Source organism: Cynocephalus volans, chromosome 10, assembly GCF_027409185.1.
Source record: "Cynocephalus volans isolate mCynVol1 chromosome 10, mCynVol1.pri, whole genome shotgun sequence".
Classification (NCBI taxonomy): Eukaryota; Metazoa; Chordata; class Mammalia; order Dermoptera; family Cynocephalidae; genus Cynocephalus; species Cynocephalus volans.
In genome coordinates this window covers 56,069,300-56,089,231 of record NC_084469.1, presented here as the reverse complement: position 1 = coordinate 56,089,231, position 19,932 = coordinate 56,069,300, and the positions used below count along the sequence as shown (strand labels likewise).

At 51.3% G+C, this 19,932-nt stretch overlaps 2 protein-coding genes across 3 annotated transcripts; one reads left to right on the top strand and one right to left on the bottom strand.

The window, feature by feature from the left end:
* The first annotated feature begins 599 nt into the window (after positions 1 to 599).
* Positions 600 to 9,020, top strand: YIF1B (Yip1 interacting factor homolog B, membrane trafficking protein). Of its 2 annotated transcripts, none has more exons than XM_063111641.1 (8): positions 600 to 691; positions 5,392 to 5,630; positions 5,707 to 5,811; positions 5,971 to 6,049; positions 6,186 to 6,243; positions 7,257 to 7,412; positions 7,493 to 7,586; positions 8,632 to 9,020. In XM_063111641.1, the coding sequence occupies exons 1-8, from the start codon at positions 646 to 648 to the stop codon at positions 8,785 to 8,787; spliced, it is 933 nt and encodes a 310-aa protein (XP_062967711.1). In that variant the 5' UTR covers positions 600 to 645; the 3' UTR covers positions 8,788 to 9,020. The 2 variants fall into 2 exon arrangements, with proteins under 2 accessions (XP_062967711.1, XP_062967710.1); XM_063111640.1 differs by having other exon boundaries at positions 600 to 700.
* A 118-nt stretch (positions 9,021 to 9,138) lies between these two features.
* Positions 9,139 to 9,920, bottom strand: C10H19orf33 (chromosome 10 C19orf33 homolog). Its single transcript, XM_063108993.1, has 4 exons — positions 9,894 to 9,920; positions 9,695 to 9,807; positions 9,433 to 9,498; positions 9,139 to 9,286 (listed from the first exon to the last, which is right to left on the bottom strand). Exons 1-4 carry the CDS (start codon positions 9,913 to 9,915, stop codon positions 9,182 to 9,184), a joined length of 306 nt encoding a protein of 101 aa, XP_062965063.1. The 5' UTR covers positions 9,916 to 9,920; the 3' UTR covers positions 9,139 to 9,181.
* Positions 9,921 to 19,932: the final 10,012 nt, after the last annotated feature.

Below are 19,932 nucleotides of genomic sequence, written 5' to 3'. Positions count from 1 at the left end.
TCACTTTAAGCCTAGCCGGTTAGGTCAGTTGGATAGAGCACCGCCTTATAACACGAAGGTTAAGATCTCGGATTCCCATACCGGCTAGCCGCCCCCCCCCCCCGCCCAAAAAAAGCAAAAATATCCACTTTATTATTTATTTAATTAATTTTGGTTTCATCCATTTTATTGTCAAGGAAATTAACAGCCTGAAGATGTTCCCCAGGTTCACTTTAAAACCGGTAATTGCATCGGCGTTAGAGCCCCCACAACTCCGATTAGCCCCTCGGGATCACAAATGCGTCTCTCCTCCCCTGCTCCGCACCAGGCTCCCCAGTGCTTTCACTGACCCATACTGAGCGCCTGACTGTAGAGAACTCCATTTCCCGTGAACTTCTTAGCTCCCTTCTACTCGTAGGATTGCTCTACTCATAGGGTTGTTCCCGGCTCTGCTCTCCAGCAGCTCAGGTCCTGACTCGGGCCGTACGACATAGGCCACGCCCCCCACGCCGCTTACGTAAGCCACCGCCCATTCGATCAGGCTCCGTGAGGGCGTGGCCTCCGCGCAATCGTGACGCCTACTTGCCATCACGTCGCCGCCGGGGCGTGGCTACGGGAGCCGGGCTGGCCCGGTCCAAGCCGCGGCTGAGGCGGCGGCGGCGAAGGATGCACCCGGCAGGCTTGGCGGCGGCGGCGGGGACACCCCGGCTGCGTAAGTGGCGTATGTGACCAGTAAAGGAGATCGGACTGGCGGGCGGGGATGTGGCGGGGCCATAGCAACGGTTGGCGAGGTCACTGCAGGTCACAGGTCACAAGATCAAGGATCTGGAGGTTTGAGGTGGGCACAAAGCAGGGATGCCAGGTTCCGGTAGGGAGTGCTTGGAGGTTGATTCTGTAGGAAATTCCTTTAGAAGCAAACAACTTGGGGCAGCATATAGTGGGATGTGCAGAGAAACGTGACTTTCATTCATTTGCAGTTAAGGATCTGCCTGCTCCTCCCCACCCTTCCGTGGCTCCCCAGTGCCTTCGCCCACGCTACTTAGTAGGGCCTTCATGGCCCTCTATAAGTGGAGAGGGCCATATTTACCCCTCATTTAAGACCTGAACCTATATTTTTTGTACTCTTAACCCCCTTTTCCCGTCTTTGTGAATTTGTATCTTTCAGTTTTTTTTCTCCATAAATGTGCTGTGCATTTCGTGTACTCATTCAACACATCTTGCCTCAGCTTCCTTGTGCCATGCCGTGTACTGGAATTTGGGTACCCAGTAGAGACCAACATAGCCCTGGTCCTTGTTATATTATTATTATTATTATTGTTATTATTATTATTATTATTATTATTATTATTATTGTCCTTGTTATCTTACAGCTCAAAAGTTTAGTGGGAAGAGAGACACTTAGCAAGGAAGCAAACAAGTCAGCAAGATAATGTGGGAAGTAATCAGGGCCGTAAAAGGAATAATCCGGCTGTGACTGGGGGTAGAGAAGGCCTCTCTGTTGAAGGCAAAGGCATGATGTGCTATTCCTTCCTTCAACCATTAGTAAGGTGCCTGGTTGGCCCTGTGGTGGGTGATGCAAGGGATACAGCAATGCCCAGACAGCCCTTGTTCCTGTCCTCGTGGCGCTACCAGTAGAGAGCAGAAGACAATGACAGTCTAGAGTGATGGAACTGTGATGAGAGAGGCACAGGCAGAGGAGTCAGGGCCAGGATGGAGATGATGTGGGAGCCCAGAGGGGTGGGTGTCAGTGAAGCTTCCTGGAAGAGGGTATGTCTAATGATGAGGAATTACCTAGGAGAAGGAGATATGCGGTGAAAGGAAAAGGCATTGGGGGCCTGTGCCAAGTAAACAAGTAGATGGGTATGTATATATTTAGAAATTATTATTATTGTTATTAAAAGATGACTGGTAAAGGGATCTTAACCCTTGACTTGGTGTTGTCAGCACCACGCTCTCCCAAGTGAGCCACAGGCTGGCCATCCCTGTATAGGGATCTGAACCCTTGGACTTGGTGTTATTAGCACCACACTCTCCCAAGTGAGCCACGGGCCAGCCCTTGTATTTAGAGATTATGATAAGAGCACAGAAGGGAAGAAAGAACCACTTGATATTGTGAGAAAGAACAAGGTCATGCTCGTGCTTTATATTGAGGTCTGAGGAAGGTCTCTCTCAGGAGGAAGCACTTGAGCTGAGGCCTGAGTACAATATTGGCAGGTACTGATAGAGAGAAGGTGTTCCAAGATGATAGCACTGCATATTCAAAAGCTCTGGGGAGCAAGGAGCTTGGCAGGGTTAGAGCCTGAGGAGGCCCTTGTGGCTAAGGTGTGGGAACCCTGAGACAGATAGCAAACAAGGGGAGTGGCAGGGCTGGGTCATGTAGGGCCCGGTAGGCTCTTGGATTTTATTCTGAGCACAATGGGCACTGATCTTAAGCAGAGGATGACATGGTCTCACTTGCATTTAACGAACTATAGAAATGATCCCTGAAAGTATAGTCTTTCACTTGCATTTAAAAAGATCACTCTGGGCTGCCCGGTTAGTTCACTTGGGAGATCGTGGTGCTGGCAACATCAAGGTCAAGAGTTTGGATCCCCTTACCAGCCAGCTGCCAAAAAAAATCACTCTGGCTGCCAATTGGAAAGAAGGTTGGTGGGGCTAACAATGGACAGGGAGACCAGGTAAGACATTTAAATCAGGTATGAGATGACGGAGTCTGAGAGAGAGGGCAACATTGAGATGTAGTGGGCAAGAACTAGTGATTGGTTGATTGGATGTCAAATAGAAGGGGAATCAGGGATTTGGACACTGAGGTAAGGGCCTAGGGGTAACCAGAGGAAATGCCAGACCTGAGTCTGGTGCCTGGAGCCAAGTGGTGGCTAGAGACACAGCCCAGGAGCCAAAGGCACACAGCAGCTGTGAGAGCTGGGGTATGGGTGAGATTGCCCTAGGTGAGAAGCAGAAGATGAGGGTAAGGGTGGAAAATTGGGCCACAACATTTTAGGAAGATGGGAATAAATAGTTGAATGAGAGGGACCTATCAGGAGGCCATCAGCTCCAAGAAGGCAGAAGTTTCTGTCTTTTTATTAATTGCTGTATCCACTGTGCCTATAGCAGAGTCTAACACACAGAGGGAGGTTCTCACGAGATGTTTGTGGGTTCAGACATATGAGAGAAACAGGTATGTAGAGTGTCTTGGAAGCAGAGAGTTGGAGGTTGGCATTGGGGCAGTAGCACAAAATACTGCTAAGGGCTTGAGTCAGATAAGAGTGGGAGAACAGCCTAAGCTGTGGTACTGTAGAGAGGCATTTAGGAGGCTAGGTGGGAGCAGAACCCCAAATGCCAAGGGCTGAGGGGTTGACAGAGAGGGAGGAAGGGCTTGCACTGAAGCGCTCAGGAAGCTGGCCCTTCTGGCCATATGTGGGAGAGGGAAAAGGGACTGGGGCTTGGGGACGAGGCCAGAGCCAGTGCTGTTTGCTTTGAGACTGAGGAGACCTGGGTCTGTTTTCAGGCCCCAAATGACTGAGGGGAAGAGTGGTGGCTAGGGACTGATAACAAGTACCATGGACTGAGCATTCTTTATGGGGCTGAGCAGTTTATGAGCATCACTTTGCCTCACAACAGCCCTGCAAGGCAGGACCATTAACTACACCCTACAGAGGAGAAAATTGAGGTGCTGAGAAAGTCATGACAGATAACTTGATTCCTCTCGCCCATCCCATCCCATTGAGAGGGACTTTTTATTTATTTTTTTTTTTGTGGCTGTCCACTACTGGGGTCCAGGCCCTTGACTTTGGTGATACAAGGCTGTGTTCTAACCAGTTGAGCTAACTGGACAGCTCTCCCATCCTATGGTAATCTTACCACCTACTCCCTGTGCCTGCAACAGTGCCTGCCACATGGGAAGATCTCAGTAAATATTTGCTGTGGCACCATTGCTCATTGGTGAGGAGCAGGGGCACCCAAGCCAGAGTGCTGGGTTCAAATGCTGCACTCCCCATCTTCCCCATCTCAATAGACAGCGCTCCCATCTACCCCATTCCTCAAACCAGAATCTGGGAAGACAGCGTTGATTCCTCCCTCTTTCTTACCACACCCCAACTGACTGAGGACCCCTCCAGCAAGTCCTGGCCCTCCTACCTCTGAAATCTGTCCAGAAACAGCCCCGCTCCTCTGCTCCCCACCCCCTGCCCCCCACCCCGCATCCTGTCCACCCTGGTCTCCCACATGGACCACCTAAGCAGTCTTCTTTCCCTGCCCTTCACCCACCCATCTTGTTTCCACATGAAGCCAGAGGGATCTTTTAAAAACTTTTGAAACCTGGCCCTGCGTTATGCTGTCTGTATGACTTTGGGCAAGGGCCAGAACCTCTCTGGGGTTACCTTTTCTCATCTGTAAAATAGGGATGATAATAGCATTGACAGAAATGGCACGGCTATCGTGAAGATTAAATGAGTTAAATCCATCGTGTTGAAAATGTGGCCTAGCATGTGGTCCGTGCTCAGTCAGAGTTTAATTATTGCAATATTTATAAGACAAACCTGGGCTGGACTCCGGCTCTGCCACTCACTCAGTTTGGCCCTTTGCACAAGACATTTAGCTGTCTGGGCTTTGGTTTCCACATCTGTAAAATGGGGATGGCCATTTATTCATTCATCAGATTTTCCTGGAGCACCTGCTCTAGCCCTGTTCTAGGGACTGGGGATTCAGCTGTGAACAAGATAAAGATCCTCACCTTAGGGGGCTCACAGTTGAGTGGGGGAGACAGTAAACAAATTAAAGAGCTAGTATGTCAGCTGGTGCTGAGTTCTGTGGGTATAAATTAAGCAGGGAAGGGGGGTGGAGAGTGCCACAAAAGGGGTACAGTTGTAGACAGGATGGTTAGGGAAAGCCCCACTGAGCAAGACCTCAAGGAGGAGAGGAGGGAGCCCTGAGGACATCGGGGGAAGAGCATTCCAGGCAGGAGCACAGCCAATGCAGAGTCCCTGAGGTGGGAGCATGCCTGGTGTGTTCTGTGGGCATGGAGAGACCCAGGTGGCAGGAGCCGAGTGAGCAAGGGGGAGTGTGGAAGGAGATGTAGGCAGAGACCTTGTCTGTAAAAGGCTTGGTACAGGATTTTGTGCATAGCAGGGCCCAGGACATGGTATTGATCAACATTATCCTCCTCCTCATCAGTATGATTTGGGTGGATGATGGGTGGATGGGTGATGGATGGATGGATGATGAAAACAGGCACAGCCAGCACCCGACTGCCCCTCTGATGTAAAAACTAGTGCTCTCAAATGTTAAAATTTTTTGAAAAAAAAAAACAAAACAGCACTCTCTAAAGGTGACACTCACCTTGCACTGTGGCAGGAGCAGGAGGGAGAGCTTTCTACAAGATGAGTGAGGCTCTCCACCCCTCTTCTCCCACAGCCTCAAAGCGGAGGATCCCTGTGTCCCAGCCGGGTATGGCTGACCCCCACCAGCTTTTCGATGACACAAGTTCAGCCCAGAACCGGGGCTATGGGGCCCAGCGGGCACCAGGCACCCTGGGCTACCCTGCAGCCTCCACCTTACCCCAGGCAGCCTTCCTGGCTGATCCCATGTCCAACATGGCCATGGCCTATGGGAGCAGCCTGGCCGCGCAGGGCAAGGAGCTGGTAGATAAGAATGTGAGTAGCCAGGGGTGGTGGGCATGGGGGGAAGGCAGGGGCCACAGGGCCTCAGGCTTGAGCTCTGCCTCCCCAGATTGACCGCTTCATCCCCGTCACCAAGCTCAAGTATTACTTTGCCGTGGACACCCTGTATGTGGGCAAAAAGCTGGGCCTGCTCTTCTTCCCCTACCTGCACCAGGTCAGTACCACCCCTGCCGCAGGGGGCGTGGGTCTGTGGGAAGGGTCAGAGGCTGGGGCAAGCGTGAAGGGCAGGGCTGGTGGATTCACCTTAAGGGAGGGCCTGTAGGCAGGACCCCCTCTCTGAGGGTCCTGCCTGCTCCCTCCATTATCCCCACAGGACTGGGAGGTGCAGTACCAGCAGGACACACCAGTGGCCCCCCGCTTTGACGTCAATGCTCCGGACCTCTACATTCCAGGTTTCACCTGACCCACTACCTTCCTAGTGCCCTCCTCCCTCTGGGTGGGCATGTCTCGGGCAGGGGTTTGGGTACCTTTGAGTCCCAAGATGGTCCTTCCTCCTCTGACCAGTGTCTGTGTATCTGCCTCCCACAGCAATGGCTTTCATCACCTACGTCTTGGTGGCTGGCCTTGCACTGGGGACCCAGGATAGGTAAGGGAGGCTTGGGGCAGGTGGAGGGGGGTAGGGTCTGGGGGCCGAGGGGCAGTCAGGAAGGTCCAGGTTCCCTCTCAGAACAGCCCCAGCTTGCTCCCACTTGGCTCAAGACAGAGCCCTGGGTATCGCGCCCCACATCACTCTGGCCTCTTCCCTCTCCTTCCTCCCCACGTGCACACACACCACACCTTGTGTGAGTGACCCTCTAAATCCCTCGCCACTGGACCCAGCCTCATCCTCCCTCTCTCCTAACTAGCCGCCTCCCCACCCCCACTGCAGCAGCAGCCAGGGGGTTCTTGTCTGAGATGCAGGCCTGGCCATGTCCCACCCTGCTCAGAAGCTGTCCATAGCTTCCCCAGTCAAGCCCCCCAGCTCCTTAGCCCGGCGCTGCCCATCTGTGGAGCCCCTCTCTGCCCCTCCGCTCACTCACTCTGCTCCCCCACTCTGATCCTCTTTCCATTCCTCCGGAGGGCCTGGGGCTGCCTCCCCACAACCTTTGCTCAGAGTACTTCCTTCCCTACATCACCTGCTGAGCACCTGCTCCTTACAATGTGTCCAATTCAATGTCACTTCTTCAGAGAAGCCTTTCTGCCCACCAGACTAGGTCAAGCCCTGATCTCTAGTTCCTAGTCCCCTGTTTATTTCCTATATGTCACTGAAAACAACTGTCATTTGAATGAATAAATTAATTGTTACGGCCCTGGGAGAATGGCAGGGACCAAGGCCCTTCGTCCCTGACTAGTTCCTTATTCCAGGCCTCAGCTCAGGTGTCCCCTCTTCTGGGAAGCCCTCTCTGACTTGCCCTTCTTCACTGGGTCAGGCACAGCCCTCTGTGCTTCCACCATCCTAGGCCTGCCCTCCTCTCTGGAATGGGATTTCCATGAGGATAGGCCCAGATCCATCTTGGTCACTGCCAGGTCTCCAGCCCCACCCAACACAGGGCTGTCCCCAGGCAGATGCTGAGGGAGCATCTGAGCTAGCCACCTAAATGACAGCTTGGGTGCTGGCAGGTTCTCCCCGGACCTCCTGGGGCTGCAGGCGAGCTCAGCATTGGCCTGGCTGACACTGGAGGTGCTGGCCATCCTGCTCAGCCTCTACCTGGTCACTGTCAACACAGACCTCACCACTATTGACCTGGTGGCCTTCTTGGGCTACAAATATGTCGGGTGAGTATCCCCACCCTGCCTGCCAGTCCCAGCCCATAGGCCTCTTGCTCAGACCTGCCTTCCCCTCTCCTTCCCCCCAGGATGATTGGTGGGATCCTCATGGGCCTGCTCTTTGGAAAGATTGGCTACTACCTGGTGCTGGGCTGGTGCTGTGTGTCCATCTTTGTGTTCATGGTGAGCTGGGGCTCAGGGGGTGTGAGGCTGAGGGCACATGCCTCCTGGGCAGAGTTGGGGGTCCTTGGAGGCATCTGAGCATGGAATGTCAGGTGGGGAGTTTTAGACCACAGCCACATTTCTGAACTGAAGAGCCCTGGAGTGGCTGCCACAACCTGGGGGTCAGAAGGGATTCCTGGAAGAGGGAGTGTCCAAGCTGGGGCCTGGAAGAAGAAAAGGAGCCAGCCAGGCTGCTAGGGGCTGGGGTACCCAGCATGCTGGCTCTGGGCTGAGCTCTCAGCCTTGCTCTCCTCTCCTTACATGGTTGGCTTTCCCGCCAAAACTTCCCCCAGAAGGAGATTCTCTGAGAGCCCTTCCAACTGGAGTGGGGGTGCTAGTTAAGAGCACTGGGATCCACCAGGCCTGGGTTGTCCCCAAGCTTTGCTAGATCCTGGGCAAATCACTTCCTCTATTTAAACTTCAGTTTCCCTTTTTGTAAAATGGGATGATGACACTTGCCCCTCAAGGTAATGGGAGGATTTGATGTAGCATGTATGAGAAGGTGGGCCAAACCTGACCCCCGGACAAACTCTGATGTATATGTCATCATTTAAAAGTTAAAAAAAAAAAAAAAAAAAAAAAAATATATATATATATATATATATATATATATATATAGCATTTCTCGCATGTCTTGAAAAATTGTCATCGGGTCAACGTAAGAGGTTGGCAGCAGGTAGGCCCGAGTCTCACCACCCGCTACAGGCAAGGTATCTACAGTGAGGTTTTCTCCCCACTCACTTACAGACTTTGCCTGGCATTTGAGTTTGAAACCCTCATATTTTGCTCACAGGGCCTGGAGAGGAGCAAGTCCTCACCATGTGTTAGGAGATTTGGGGAAACCAAGGTCCCCAGGAACAGAAACTTGAGGCTGCAGAGCAGCAGGGACTTGTCCCCAGCTGTCTGGTATTTAGGGGCAGAGGCTGGAAGTACAGCCAGGTCCCCCACCCTGGCTGAGGGCTCAAGGGTAAACCCCTTGATCCCTGTCTCTCTCCTCCCCACCCAGATCCGGACGCTGAGGCTGAAGATCCTGGCAGAGGCTGCAGCTGAAGGGGTCCCAGTGCGCGGGGCCCGGAACCAGCTGCGCATGTACCTGACGATGGCTGTGGCGGCGACGCAGCCTCTGCTCATGTACTGGCTCACCTTCCACCTGGTGCGGTGAGCCAGGCCCGGCCCAGGCCTCCAGCTGCCTCTCCTGGTGGCCTCCGCGCGCGCTGCCGCCAGACTCATCTCACTCATCTCACGGCCGGCCTTTGGCCCCGGGTCCAGGAGCCGCCCAGATCCTGAGACAACCCCACCCCCACCCCAACCCAGAGAGATCTTGAGCTGCACAGGCCGCCGCCCCGCCCCGCTGCGGCCGCTGTTAACAGAAACAATAAACCCTGATGGGCACAGCGTGGCAGCCTCTCCTTGGCTGGGTAGGGTGGCGGCTGCCCGGCAGGAGGCGGAGCTGGGGACCAACAGGGATAGACAGGGGCGGGGCAGGAGCTGAACACTCCGCTCACTCCTCACCAGGAGGCAGAGAGGAAGGTTTAATGAGCCCCTCCCAGGACCCCTCAGTGGCGAGTGTCCTTCTTGTCCTTGCCTTCCTTCTTCTTCACCTTGGGCTTCTTGGCCTTGGCCGGGGAGGTGTCATGCTGCTTGGAGACAGCACCATGGGGCTGTGGGGCCAAGGGCAGTGGGTGGGATAGAAGAGAGATGGTTCTGGGCTGGAAGCAGGGACTGGACCCATCCCGCCCCAGCGCTGGGACTCTGACTCGGACCTGGGGCACAGGGCACATGCTCAGGGGGAGGGGGAGCCCCTTACCTTCACCTCCTTGTCTGAGTCGCTGGAGCTGCTGCTACTGGAATCTGAGGAGCTGCTGTGGCCATGCTAGATGGGGGAGGGGGTCACCATGAGCCAGGAGCCGCCGACCCCGCCCCCACACCCCATTGGAAACCGGATGTGGTATGTCTGTACAACAGAATACTATTCAGCAATTGACCGGGCACCCCCCACTCTCAAAGGCACCCCCCACTCTTCTACCCCTCCACCCCCTCGCGGTTTACCCGGTAGCGAGGTGACTTACCCTCGGATTCTGAGGTGCCCCTGCCTCTGGGCAGCCCTGAACTTTGGGGGGCCTGTGCTTGGGGCCTCCCACCGGGCCCGCCCCCGGGGGCTTCTTGGAAGTGGACTCCAGGGCTGCAGAGAGAAGAGAAGTTGGGTGGGTTGGCGCAGGCAGCAGGCAGGACCCTGCATCTCAAACCCACCACTCCCCAGGAGCCCACCTGCCGTCAGGTCAAACTCCATGGTGCTGAGAGATGTGTCCGGAGGGCCAGGAGGGCTTGCGTAGTGCCGGGGAGGGAGGTGGGGAGGCAGGGGGAGGAGCAGCGGGACCTGCCCGCCCAAGGAATTCTGCGGAGCTCCGCCCGACCTTTGTCCTAGGTCCTTAGCCCTGACTCACCGCCCCTCCCCGGCACCACCCAGCTTTTCCTCTGTGGGAAACGAGGAAGGTGCACAGTTGGCTGCCTCCTACCCAGCCTTGGCCTTGGAGAGGGGCTGCGTGGATGGGATACAAGGGTGCCGCCTGTGTCCCGTGTACCACGGTAATACTAACACTCCGTGTGCGCCTACGTTTCCCGACGCGCTGGACGCTGGTCCAAGGGCTTCGTGCTCTAAACTAACGGCGCGCGATGGCTTGGTGAGAAGCACCGTCTGAAGGTGTGAGAAGCACCGTCTGAAGGTGTGAGAAGCACCGTCTGAAGGTGTGAGAAGCACCGTCTGAAGGTGTGAGGAGCGTAGACTTGGAACCAGCCTGCTGCATTTGAAGCCCAGCTGGGTTACTTAGCGGCAGGATGGCCTCAGGAAAGTTGCTTCCCCTCTGTGCCTCAGTTTCCTCAACTGTAAATGACAGCTACCCCATGGAGTTAATAAATGAGTTAATTTCCTAGAATGGTGCCTGACACAGATTAAGTGCTTATAAAAACAATGTGTTGGGTTTTTTCTTTGTTTTTATTTTTTTATTTTTAAAAGATGACCGGTAAGAGGATCTTAACCCTTGACTTGGTATCGTCAGCACCACGCTCTCCCAAGTGAGCAAACTGGCCATCCCTATATAGGGACCCGAACCCTTGGCCTTGGTGTTATCAGCACCGCACTCTCCCAAGTGAGCCGAGGGCCGGTCCATTGCTTTGTTTTTTAAATAAAAGGTAGGTTTCTTAGTTCAAGCCTCTATAACAATTATACCATAGACTGAGTAGCTTAAAGAGCAAACATTTATATCTCCCAGTCCTGGAAGTTGGAAGTCCAAGGTGCTGGCAGATCCAGTGTCTGGTGAAGGCCTGCTTCCTGGCTTGTGGACAGCCGCCTTCTCTGTGCCTCCTCATGTGGCTGAGAGCAAGATCATCTCTCTTGTGTCTCTTTTTGTAAGGGCATTAATCCCATTCATGAGGGCTCCACCCTCATTGCCTGATTACCTCCCAAAGCTTCCGCCCCCAAAAACCATCCCACTGGGAATTAGGTTTCTTTTTTTTTTGGTGGCTGGCCAGTGTGGGGATCCGAACCCATGGCCTTGGTGTTACAAGGCTGTGCTCTAACCAACTGAGAACTGGACAGCCCAGGATTAAGTTTCAACCTATGAATTCTTTTTTTCAATAAGTACATTTTAAGATGTTGAGTGGTGGAGGGCCTCAACAGGAGGCTCACTCAGGAGAGTGCGGTGTTGAGAACACCAAGGCCCCAGGTTCGGATCCCATATAGGGATGGCCGGTTAGCTCGCTGGCTGAGCGTGGTGCTGACAACACCAGGTCAAGGGTTAAGATCCCCTTACTGGTCATCTTTAAAAAAAAAAAAAAAAGATGTTGAGGGGGAAGGGGAGCAGGGCTGGCCCACAGCAGGGCTCTGTCACTGCACTGGCTATGGTTGGGAGTGAGGGAGGTGCAGAGCTGAGGCCCTTGGCTCCCTGACCCCCACCTCAGGACCCCAAGGGTTTCTGGCTCCTCAACGTATGAACTGGGAAGACACAAACATTCAGTCCATAACAGTAGGTATTGTTACTATCCCTAGTTTACAGCTGAGAAAACAGAGAGCTACAGGGTAAGATGAACAGGCTAGAATGGGAATTCAAACCCAGGTGGTGTGGCTCCAGTCCAAGACTCAGCCTGGCCCCTCCGTCTCACCCTGAGAGGCTCTGGCGGAATCGGTAGCAAGCCAAGCCCAGCCTTCTGTCCTTTGGACTGGGCCCAAGTTAGGCTGGGGGAGTAACTGGGAGCTTGAGTCATCTGCTCCTATCTGTGAGGCTAGGTGTCCTTCCATGTCCTTTCCAGCCCAACCCTGCCACCAGCAGCTGGGCTACCTGTACCTGCAGGAAGTGGACGCCTAGGCAGGAGCAAGCTGAGACCTGGAGATGATAATGAGTGTGCAGTTCACGCCTTTATACACTCAGGTGTGCTCAAATGTCCATTCCTCAGTGGGGCCTAGCCTGACTGCCGGCAACCCAGAGCCCTGCCACTCCACGCCCCTTCCCCTGCTTGATGTTCAGCACAGGCTGTGCTTACCCTTGTTTGAAGCTATCTTTACTCTCATTCACTCCTCCAGTGAATTGAGCACTTACTATTTACCCGGCACAGTTCAAGTGCTGGGGGTACAGAGGTGAACAAAATTAGCAAAAATTCGAGCCTCATGAAATTGACATTCTAGTTGGGAAGACAAAGTAAAATGTATAGTATGTTACGGAAAAACTGGAAACAAACTAAACATTCATCACCTGGTGAGTGGATAGACAAAATGTGGTATGTCTATACAACAGAATACCATTCAGCAATAACAAACTCCTGACACATGGCACATCACGGATGAACCTCAAAAATAAGCTAGGTGAAAGAAGCCAGACACAAGAGACTATGTATTGTATGATACCATTTATGTGATATGTCCAGAAAAGGCAATTATAGAGAGAGCAGATTAGTGGTTGCTGGGAGCTGAGGGTCGGGAGTAACAGGGCTTAACTATCAATGAGCATGAGGGATCTTCTTGTGGGGATGAAAATGTTCTAAAACTAATTTGTGATGACAGTTGCACCACTTGGTAAAATTATTAAAAAATCAGTGAATTGTACATTTGAAATGGGCGAGTTTTTCCAAAATCAAGGTGCTACCTGGAAAAAACAATAAAGATGAAGTGGGAGAGTTTTATTCAACTTATACCTCAATAAAAGCTTTTTTTAAAGTACCATATTCTAAAAAGAAATACAGCAGGAACGGAGAACAGGTAATAACTATGTGATTATGTTGGGGAGGGGTTGGATTTAAAGAGTCACCAGAGAAAGTCTCACTAAAGTCTATCCTGAGTAAAGATCTGTAGATGAGAAGACAAGCCATCCAAGCATGCAGAAGGAGTGTTCTAGGAGAGGGAATAGAAAGTGCTAAGGCCCTGAGGCAGGCCTGTGCCTGTCTGAGGAACTGCGAGGAAGTCAAGAGCGGAGAGAGGATGGAAGGAGAGAGGTAGGAGATGAGACAGAGAGGTAACGGGGTTGGGGGCTTTGGTCTTTACTCTGAGAAGAGGTGGTGAGTGATGATTGTGGCTTTGCCCCCACTGGATGCAGGATATGAAAGTGTCAGTCTCTCCTGGCAGATCATAAATTCCATGAGGGTGGGGACCTCATCTGCTTTGCTCATCACCCACAATGGTGTGACTCAGAGTTGTCACTCACTATCATTTGGTGAATTAGTGAGGTTACTTGATGCCTGGTACTATGCAGTGGCAGGTTAGAGCCAGAACAGAGTGGCTACGAGGTTGGGTTCTGGAGGTCAACCTGCTCACAGGTAGAATCCTCTCTATCCCTTACTGCTCTGTGGACAAGTAAGTTAATCACTCTGGACCTCTTCTGTAAAATGGAAAACTTACCTCATAAAGTGAATGGTTTTGCACAGAGCCTCCCCGGCACAAGGTAAATAGATGCTCGATAAATTTTACTTCTTATTATTACTCACAAACACCACCTCATTATTAATGAAACTGGCAACAGGGTCCCCATGTCATATATGAGACAACTGAGCCTGAAAAAGGTGCAGTTTCTTGTCCAAGGACACTCGGTGAGTAGGCTGTAGAGCAGCGGCGTGAGACCTTGCACACCCTCAAGACATAGCTCTTTTCTTTTCTACTGTGCTAAAGTTGTGGGGTGGGCGGCCATGGCCTGGTCCTCCAGAATCCCACCCATTCACTCCTGTATTATAATTAGGATACAGCTCTAGAAGCTTTTACAGAGACCCAAAGGATAGAGGCTTAACAAGATAGTGTCACTTTTCTCTGATACAAAAGCATGAACTGGTTGGGAGCCCAGAGGAGGTGCATGTGGACCCAAGCTCCTCTGTCTTGTTGCTCTGCATCCTCCAGGGTGTTGCTCTTGGACCTACAGGGAGACTCACCCCCACCTTCAGGTGATTGGGAAGGGCAATGGCAAGTGGAGGACATACTGCTTTTTCTTAAGGACCTAGCTGGAAGCAGCACACACCCCTTCAACTCATCCATTGCCCAGGACAGATGGTCACATTTAACTGCAAGAGACTGGGAAAATATTGTTCCTAGCTAGGCAGCTGTGCCTGGGTAAAACCTGGGGAAAAAGGACATGGGAACCTGTCTCTGTAACTACTCCCTACTGGTGGCATTGAGGTCCCTTACTCCCCAGTTCTGCCTAGCCCAGAGTTTACAAATGGAGGCCAGATTATAGGTGGGAAGGTAGACAGAGAAACGCTTAGATGAAAAACGTATCAGGGCCAGCCAGGCTCACTTGGGAGAGTGTGGTGCTGATAACGCCAAGGCCACAGGTTCAGATCCCTACATAGGGATGGCTGGTTGGCTCACTTGGGAGAGTGTGGTGCTGACAACACCAAGTCAAGGGTTAAGATTCCCTTACCGGTCATCTTTTAAAAAAAAAAAAAGAAAAGAAAAAAGAAAAACCTATCAACTATATTCCAATAAATAAAGAAAAACATAAGTGTGAGGTCCAAAGACAGCAAAGTATGGCCATTTTCTGCTCTTTGGAAAGTACTAGGTTCCTGCCCTTCAGTTCTCATCTACCACGGCTAACAGGACCAGGGACAGTAGCTTATGTCTGTCCTCCCCAGGCTATGCCTGGTCCTGGGTGTTCCTTGCCTATCAATGGGCACAGGCAGGGTTTAGGATCGCTGTTGTCTTGCCTTGGAATCTGATGGCTCTGCCCTCCCCTGCTTGTTCACTGATTACTTCTGTCTATAATGACTTGATGCAAAGGGTATAAACAGTGCCTTCTCCCTCGTAGGAAAAAAGAACTTGTGTTCCCAACTGGCCTACAGCCATATTGATGTCATTCACCCCTAGATCATCTTACATTTCACCAGCAGACATCCTTCAAGGAGTCACTCCAACCCTCAAATTTTTACTTAATCACTGCAATTTAGGAAAAGATTTCTGGATGCCAACTTTAGTGGACAGGGAAGCCAAGACAGTGCAGGAACGAGAGGTGGTGTTGGGAGAGACAGTCCCCCATGGGGGTCTCGTGCTCCTACACATCTGAGAGTTGACGTGGTTGATTGGAAAAGCAACTCCTGCAAGGCTTGGTTTAGTCTCTTCCCTGAAGTTAACATGCACAGAGTGTCCCAGTCCTATAAACATCATAATCCTTATTCTAGAATGTTTTCTTTGAAATTAACCACATTCCAGGAAATGGGTGACCTTAAGCACACAGTAGGTAGGGACCCGGTTTCCTTTCCCACCAAACAAAAGCACTGTACTGGCCTTTAACTACAACCAATACTGCTCTGGCCCTTGATGTTCTGGGATACTAATAATCAGAAAACCTTAACGGACCATCCTTTGGGAAGTGCTAAGGGGCTGACAACCCAGCTGGGGAGGCCCAAACTTGGCCTCCACCCAGCTGACTGTTGGGTCTGGGATCTGTTTTTATTCTACTTACAGGCTAAATATGCCTGTTACTGTTTCAAAAATGCTGGCAGAAACCTTGACACTCCTGGTCAGAGAAAAAGGTTTCATTACAGCGAGCAGCATAAGCAGGTGTTGGTTTCTCCTGTCCCATGGGGGCAAAGCAGAGGACCCAGGTGGATACCTGTATATGCAGTGGATTGTTATTAAAAAAGAACATTAAGCTTAGGGAATCTGCACCGTTATACCAAGCCTACTCTTTGTCCCAGTGGGAGACAATACTGCATCCCTCAAGGTGCTCACTGCAAACGCAACCCTGAGAAATGACCTAGGTAAAGAGCTGTCAGGGTCACGCATTCTTAGCATGCCCAGTAAGACCTGTAGGACTGCGAGACTCCCAGAGGACTGTCTCTCCCAAACTACCCCTTGGTCCTACACTGTCTTGACTTCTGGTGAATTTTCACATGAGTATGCCATTCCACTGACCATTCTTGATTAATCTAACCAACAGAGACTGGGGCAGTTTGTCTTGTTCAGTTTGTCTGATACAGCACCTGCGTAAGGCTACTGTCAACAGGACTCCAAGCAGCAGAATGAAGCCAATCTATAGTGTGTATATACATGTATATATATATATATATATATATATATATATTTTTTTTTTTGGCAATTGGCCACTAAGGGGACCTGAACCCGTGACCTTGTGGTTGTAAGCCCGCACTCTAACCAACTAAGCTAACCAGCCAGCCCAAACTATAGTATTAACCTGTCATGCTGCCCAGGGTCCCGGTGTGAGAGGGCCAGTAGTTCTTATTTCAGACAGCCCAGATGTAGTCTAAGGCTAGTTTATCACCTACTAAGACCCACGCAAAGGAGCTCAGACTGACCTGCTAGTCTTTGATAGCACTGCCAGTTACTACAATGCCAAAAAGCAACCCTCATCTCCAGTGGAGAGACATTCTGTGGCCCACCTTCTCATATGACAAACATATAACCTCAAGGGGCACAGTGCACTCCAGCCCAGGAATTGTTGTTAAACTTGGGCCATCATTGCATTGGTTTAGTGAAGTCCCATGGGCAATGCTACTGAGTTGCAGCCTCAATTGCTAGTCCTGGCATAGTCCAGTGCTTCTTGGGAGTCAGAAGCACATGATTTTATATCAACCAGATTGGAATATGGCTGTGCTGGTCCACGTGTTTAGAAATGTCTGGGGGGTAGGGGGGGGAATCTCCACATTCAGGAGTTGCCATTGATGGCATCTGGTACAGAATAGTTCAGGGCTGGCCACGGCTACAAGTGCGTTTTGTAGCAGGTCACACTGCCAGCAGCAGATGCTGCTTGACTCAGGTGGGCCAGGTGATCGCTTGGCCAGGTAGCAGTGCTGGATCTAGAGGACAAGGAGAGTACTGAGTGTACCCCCTCACTCCCCTGCACCTCCTGGAGTCTGAAGTGTACCCCCTCACTCCTCTGCACCTCCTCAGGTGCTGGGGTGTTGCTCTCCCTCTAGGGACACAAATTTGGTGTGTATCTCATCCCAGTAAGCACAGCTTCACCTCTTTTATCACCTATCCATGCCCTGACCTTTCTTTGGAAGGGTCAGATATGAATGGAACAAAGGCATTTTTACAAGTTTACAGAGACCCATTCTATCTCCCACTGCAGGGAGACTTGGCAAACAGGGCATTCAACCAAGTGGTCATTGTCTTCATGACCCAGGACCAGTCAGTTCAGGAAGGATCCAGCAGCCTGAGCCAGAAGTAACTTCAAATCCCCTTGACCTCTTCTAGTCAGGTTGCACCAATCAGTAAGGAGGAAAGAAGATGCCCAAGAACGACGAGGGTAGAATCCCAAAATCTATATAACCCCAAAGCCTTTTGTCCTACTGTTACCCAGGAGATGGCCTAGAGAGAAACCCTTTCTGGGGACAGCCACACTGTGTGTGTGGACCAGGAGAAGGCAGAATGAGAACTGAGTTGATTTTTTATTTTTATTTTTTAAAAAGATGACCAGTAAGGGGATCTTAACCCTTGACTTGGTGTGGTCAGCACCACACTCTCCCAAGTGAGCTAACCGGCCATCTCTATATAGGGATCTGAACCCGTGGCCTTGGTGTTATCAGCACCACACTCTCCCAAGTGAGCCACGGGCCGGGCCAGCCCTCTGAATTGATTTTTTAAAAAGCCCATCCCATCTCTCAATGACGGATTACAGCCTGAGGACAAGGGTGTGAAATGCCCACTGAATGTCCTTGGCTACTGGCCCATTGTGGAGCAGCCTTTGCCAAAAAAAACAGCACCATTGTCACTCCGTAAATGGCTCAGAATGTTGAAAACATGACACAGTTCAGCTTCAAAGGCCACAATGGCATGGTGGAAGCCAGCTGACTAGACCAGACCAGCAGCACTGTAAACTGGGATCCCCAAGAGGAGTCCAAAGAAAGATCTGATGTAGTCGGGGGGGCTGTGGGGCCTCCCTCACTATAAGACAAAAGTGACAAATTGTGGCAGAAGCTTCTGCATCAGAAACATATAAAAGCACACTGTATTAAAAGCCTACAAAAGCTCAACTGGTCTTAGTAGAATTCACTTGATCTTCCTACTACAAAAGAATTAAAGTCACTCAAGTTTCTTTAAAAATCCAAACACAACTTTCTTCCTTTACATGACTAAGGTATGAAGGAGAGAGCATTCCTGCTGGAGTCGGTGGAGGAAGGCCTCCTGCTAGGCGGGAAGCATAGATGGGTAACATGAGTGGAGCAACAGCAATGGCTGGATTTGAGGGTTGCTCACGGGATGCGGGGCAGGTTTAGGGAGAACCGCAAACTACTGAGGAACCAGGAAACAGTTGGGTGGGCAGGGATGGGACACCAGCCCCCTGGAGGATCCCTCACCGCCCACTGCCCACTGGTGGGCAACCTGACATCTGCACGCTCATCCAGCCCTCACAACCTGTTACAGGTGAGGACACTGGAGGGTCAAAGGAGTTACATGGCTTGCCCACTGTTGCACAACTCTTCCCAACACCCAGGCCCTCTTTCCTTGGACCACAGGCTCTCCCAGAGCTCTGGTGTCCTGATTTGTCTAGGACATGGTAAGTAGGTTGCACTTGCTTACCAACTCTGAGCCAACTGTGATGACTGCCTATAGTGCCAGGCTAAGGCCTGCAAGGTTTGGCTGGGAGAACGCCAGAGTCCATTAGCAATATCTACCATGGGCGAGGGAGGCAGAGAAGTAGCCGATGAGGTATTTGTCCAACTTGCTGCTGGAATAGATTTTTAAGCCCTAAGGGATTTGTAGGAAGGGCCAAGGGAAGGACACCCAAGTCTTTTTGTTCCAAGGTGAGTTCAAAGCAAAGTCTGGAACTGTAATGCTGCACCAGCCTCCTGAGTCACTGAGGCAGGTGGAAGCCTAGGCTGCCTGCCTGACCTGACTTCAAGGGTTGCTCAGATGCTTTGCACCTCAGGACAGCCCTGTTTGGAAGGGGCAGGGGAGGAAAGGTACTTCTAGAGTCTAGAGACAGGAAGGTAACCTGCACAGGTAAGCAGCAGGACTGGGCTATAGCCTGGAGGCCAAATTCAGCCAGGCAGTACTCTGTCCCTGTTTCAACCCAAGGGTATATGGGAGACTTGACAGAAAGGTCCAGTGAAGGACCAGGAGCTGCCCCTCCCCTCACCCCTTCAAGGTGGGAAGACTGCAGAAACGCAGGAAGAGATAAAAATCATGAATGCCAAAGTGACTTCAGTTAAAAACACACCAATCCCAGGAAGGTCTTGGTCTTCCCTGGACAGCATGCATCCTTATGCCACCCTTCTGTGCCCTCAAAAGCAGTGTTCCGGGCCGGCCAGTGGCTCACTTAGGAGAGTTTGGTGCTGATAGCACCAAGGCCACGGGTTCAGATCCCTATATAGGGATGGCCAGTTAGCTCACTTAGGAGAGCATGTTGCTCAAAAAAAAAAAAAAAAAAAAAAAAAAGGGCCCAGCCCATGGCGCACTCGGGAGGGTGCGGCGCTGGGAGCGCGGCGACGCTCCCACTGCGGTTCGGATCCTATATAGGTATGGCCGGTGCACTCACTGGCTGAGTGCCGGTCAAGAAAAAGACAAAAAAAAAAAAAAAAAAAAAAAAGGAGAGCATGGTGCTGACAACACCAAGTCAAGGGTTAAGATCCCCTTACTGGTCATCTTTAAAAATAAATAAAAATAAAAAGCAGTGTTCCAAGGTGTGGGTTTCAGTCCATAGAGAGTCATAAAAATCAGTTCAGTGGGTTGTGGCCAGAATTTTTAAAAAGTGAAAAAGAAGAAGAAAATATCAGTTCACCACAGGTGGTAAAGCTAAGTGTTGTTTGGTGAAACTTTATGGACACTCAGTAATGTAAAATTTATTTCATACTGTGTTTTGTATTCACAAAGATC

What these genes read in the sequence shown, in the direction of transcription:
- YIF1B (XM_063111640.1), top strand. Translation starts at nt 646, where the DNA reads ATGCACCCGGCAGGCTTGGCGGCGGCGGCGGGGACACCCCGGCTGCGT. An exon ending in GCACTGGGGACCCAGGATAG is followed by an intron (nt 6,244 to 7,256) that starts GTAAGGGAGGCT and finishes GGGTGCTGGCAG; the next exon opens with GTTCTCCCCGGACCTCCTGG. An exon ending in TGTCCATCTTTGTGTTCATG is followed by an intron (nt 7,587 to 8,631) that starts GTGAGCTGGGGC and finishes CTCCCCACCCAG; the next exon opens with ATCCGGACGCTGAGGCTGAA.
- C10H19orf33 (XM_063108993.1), bottom strand. Translation starts at nt 9,915, where the DNA reads ATGGAGTTTGACCTGACGGCAG. An exon ending in GGGCACCTCAGAATCCGAGG is followed by an intron (nt 9,499 to 9,694) that starts GTAAGTCACCTC and finishes TCCCCCATCTAG; the next exon opens with CATGGCCACAGCAGCTCCTC. An exon ending in ACTCAGACAAGGAGGTGAAG is followed by an intron (nt 9,287 to 9,432) that starts GTAAGGGGCTCC and finishes TTGGCCCCACAG; the next exon opens with CCCCATGGTGCTGTCTCCAA.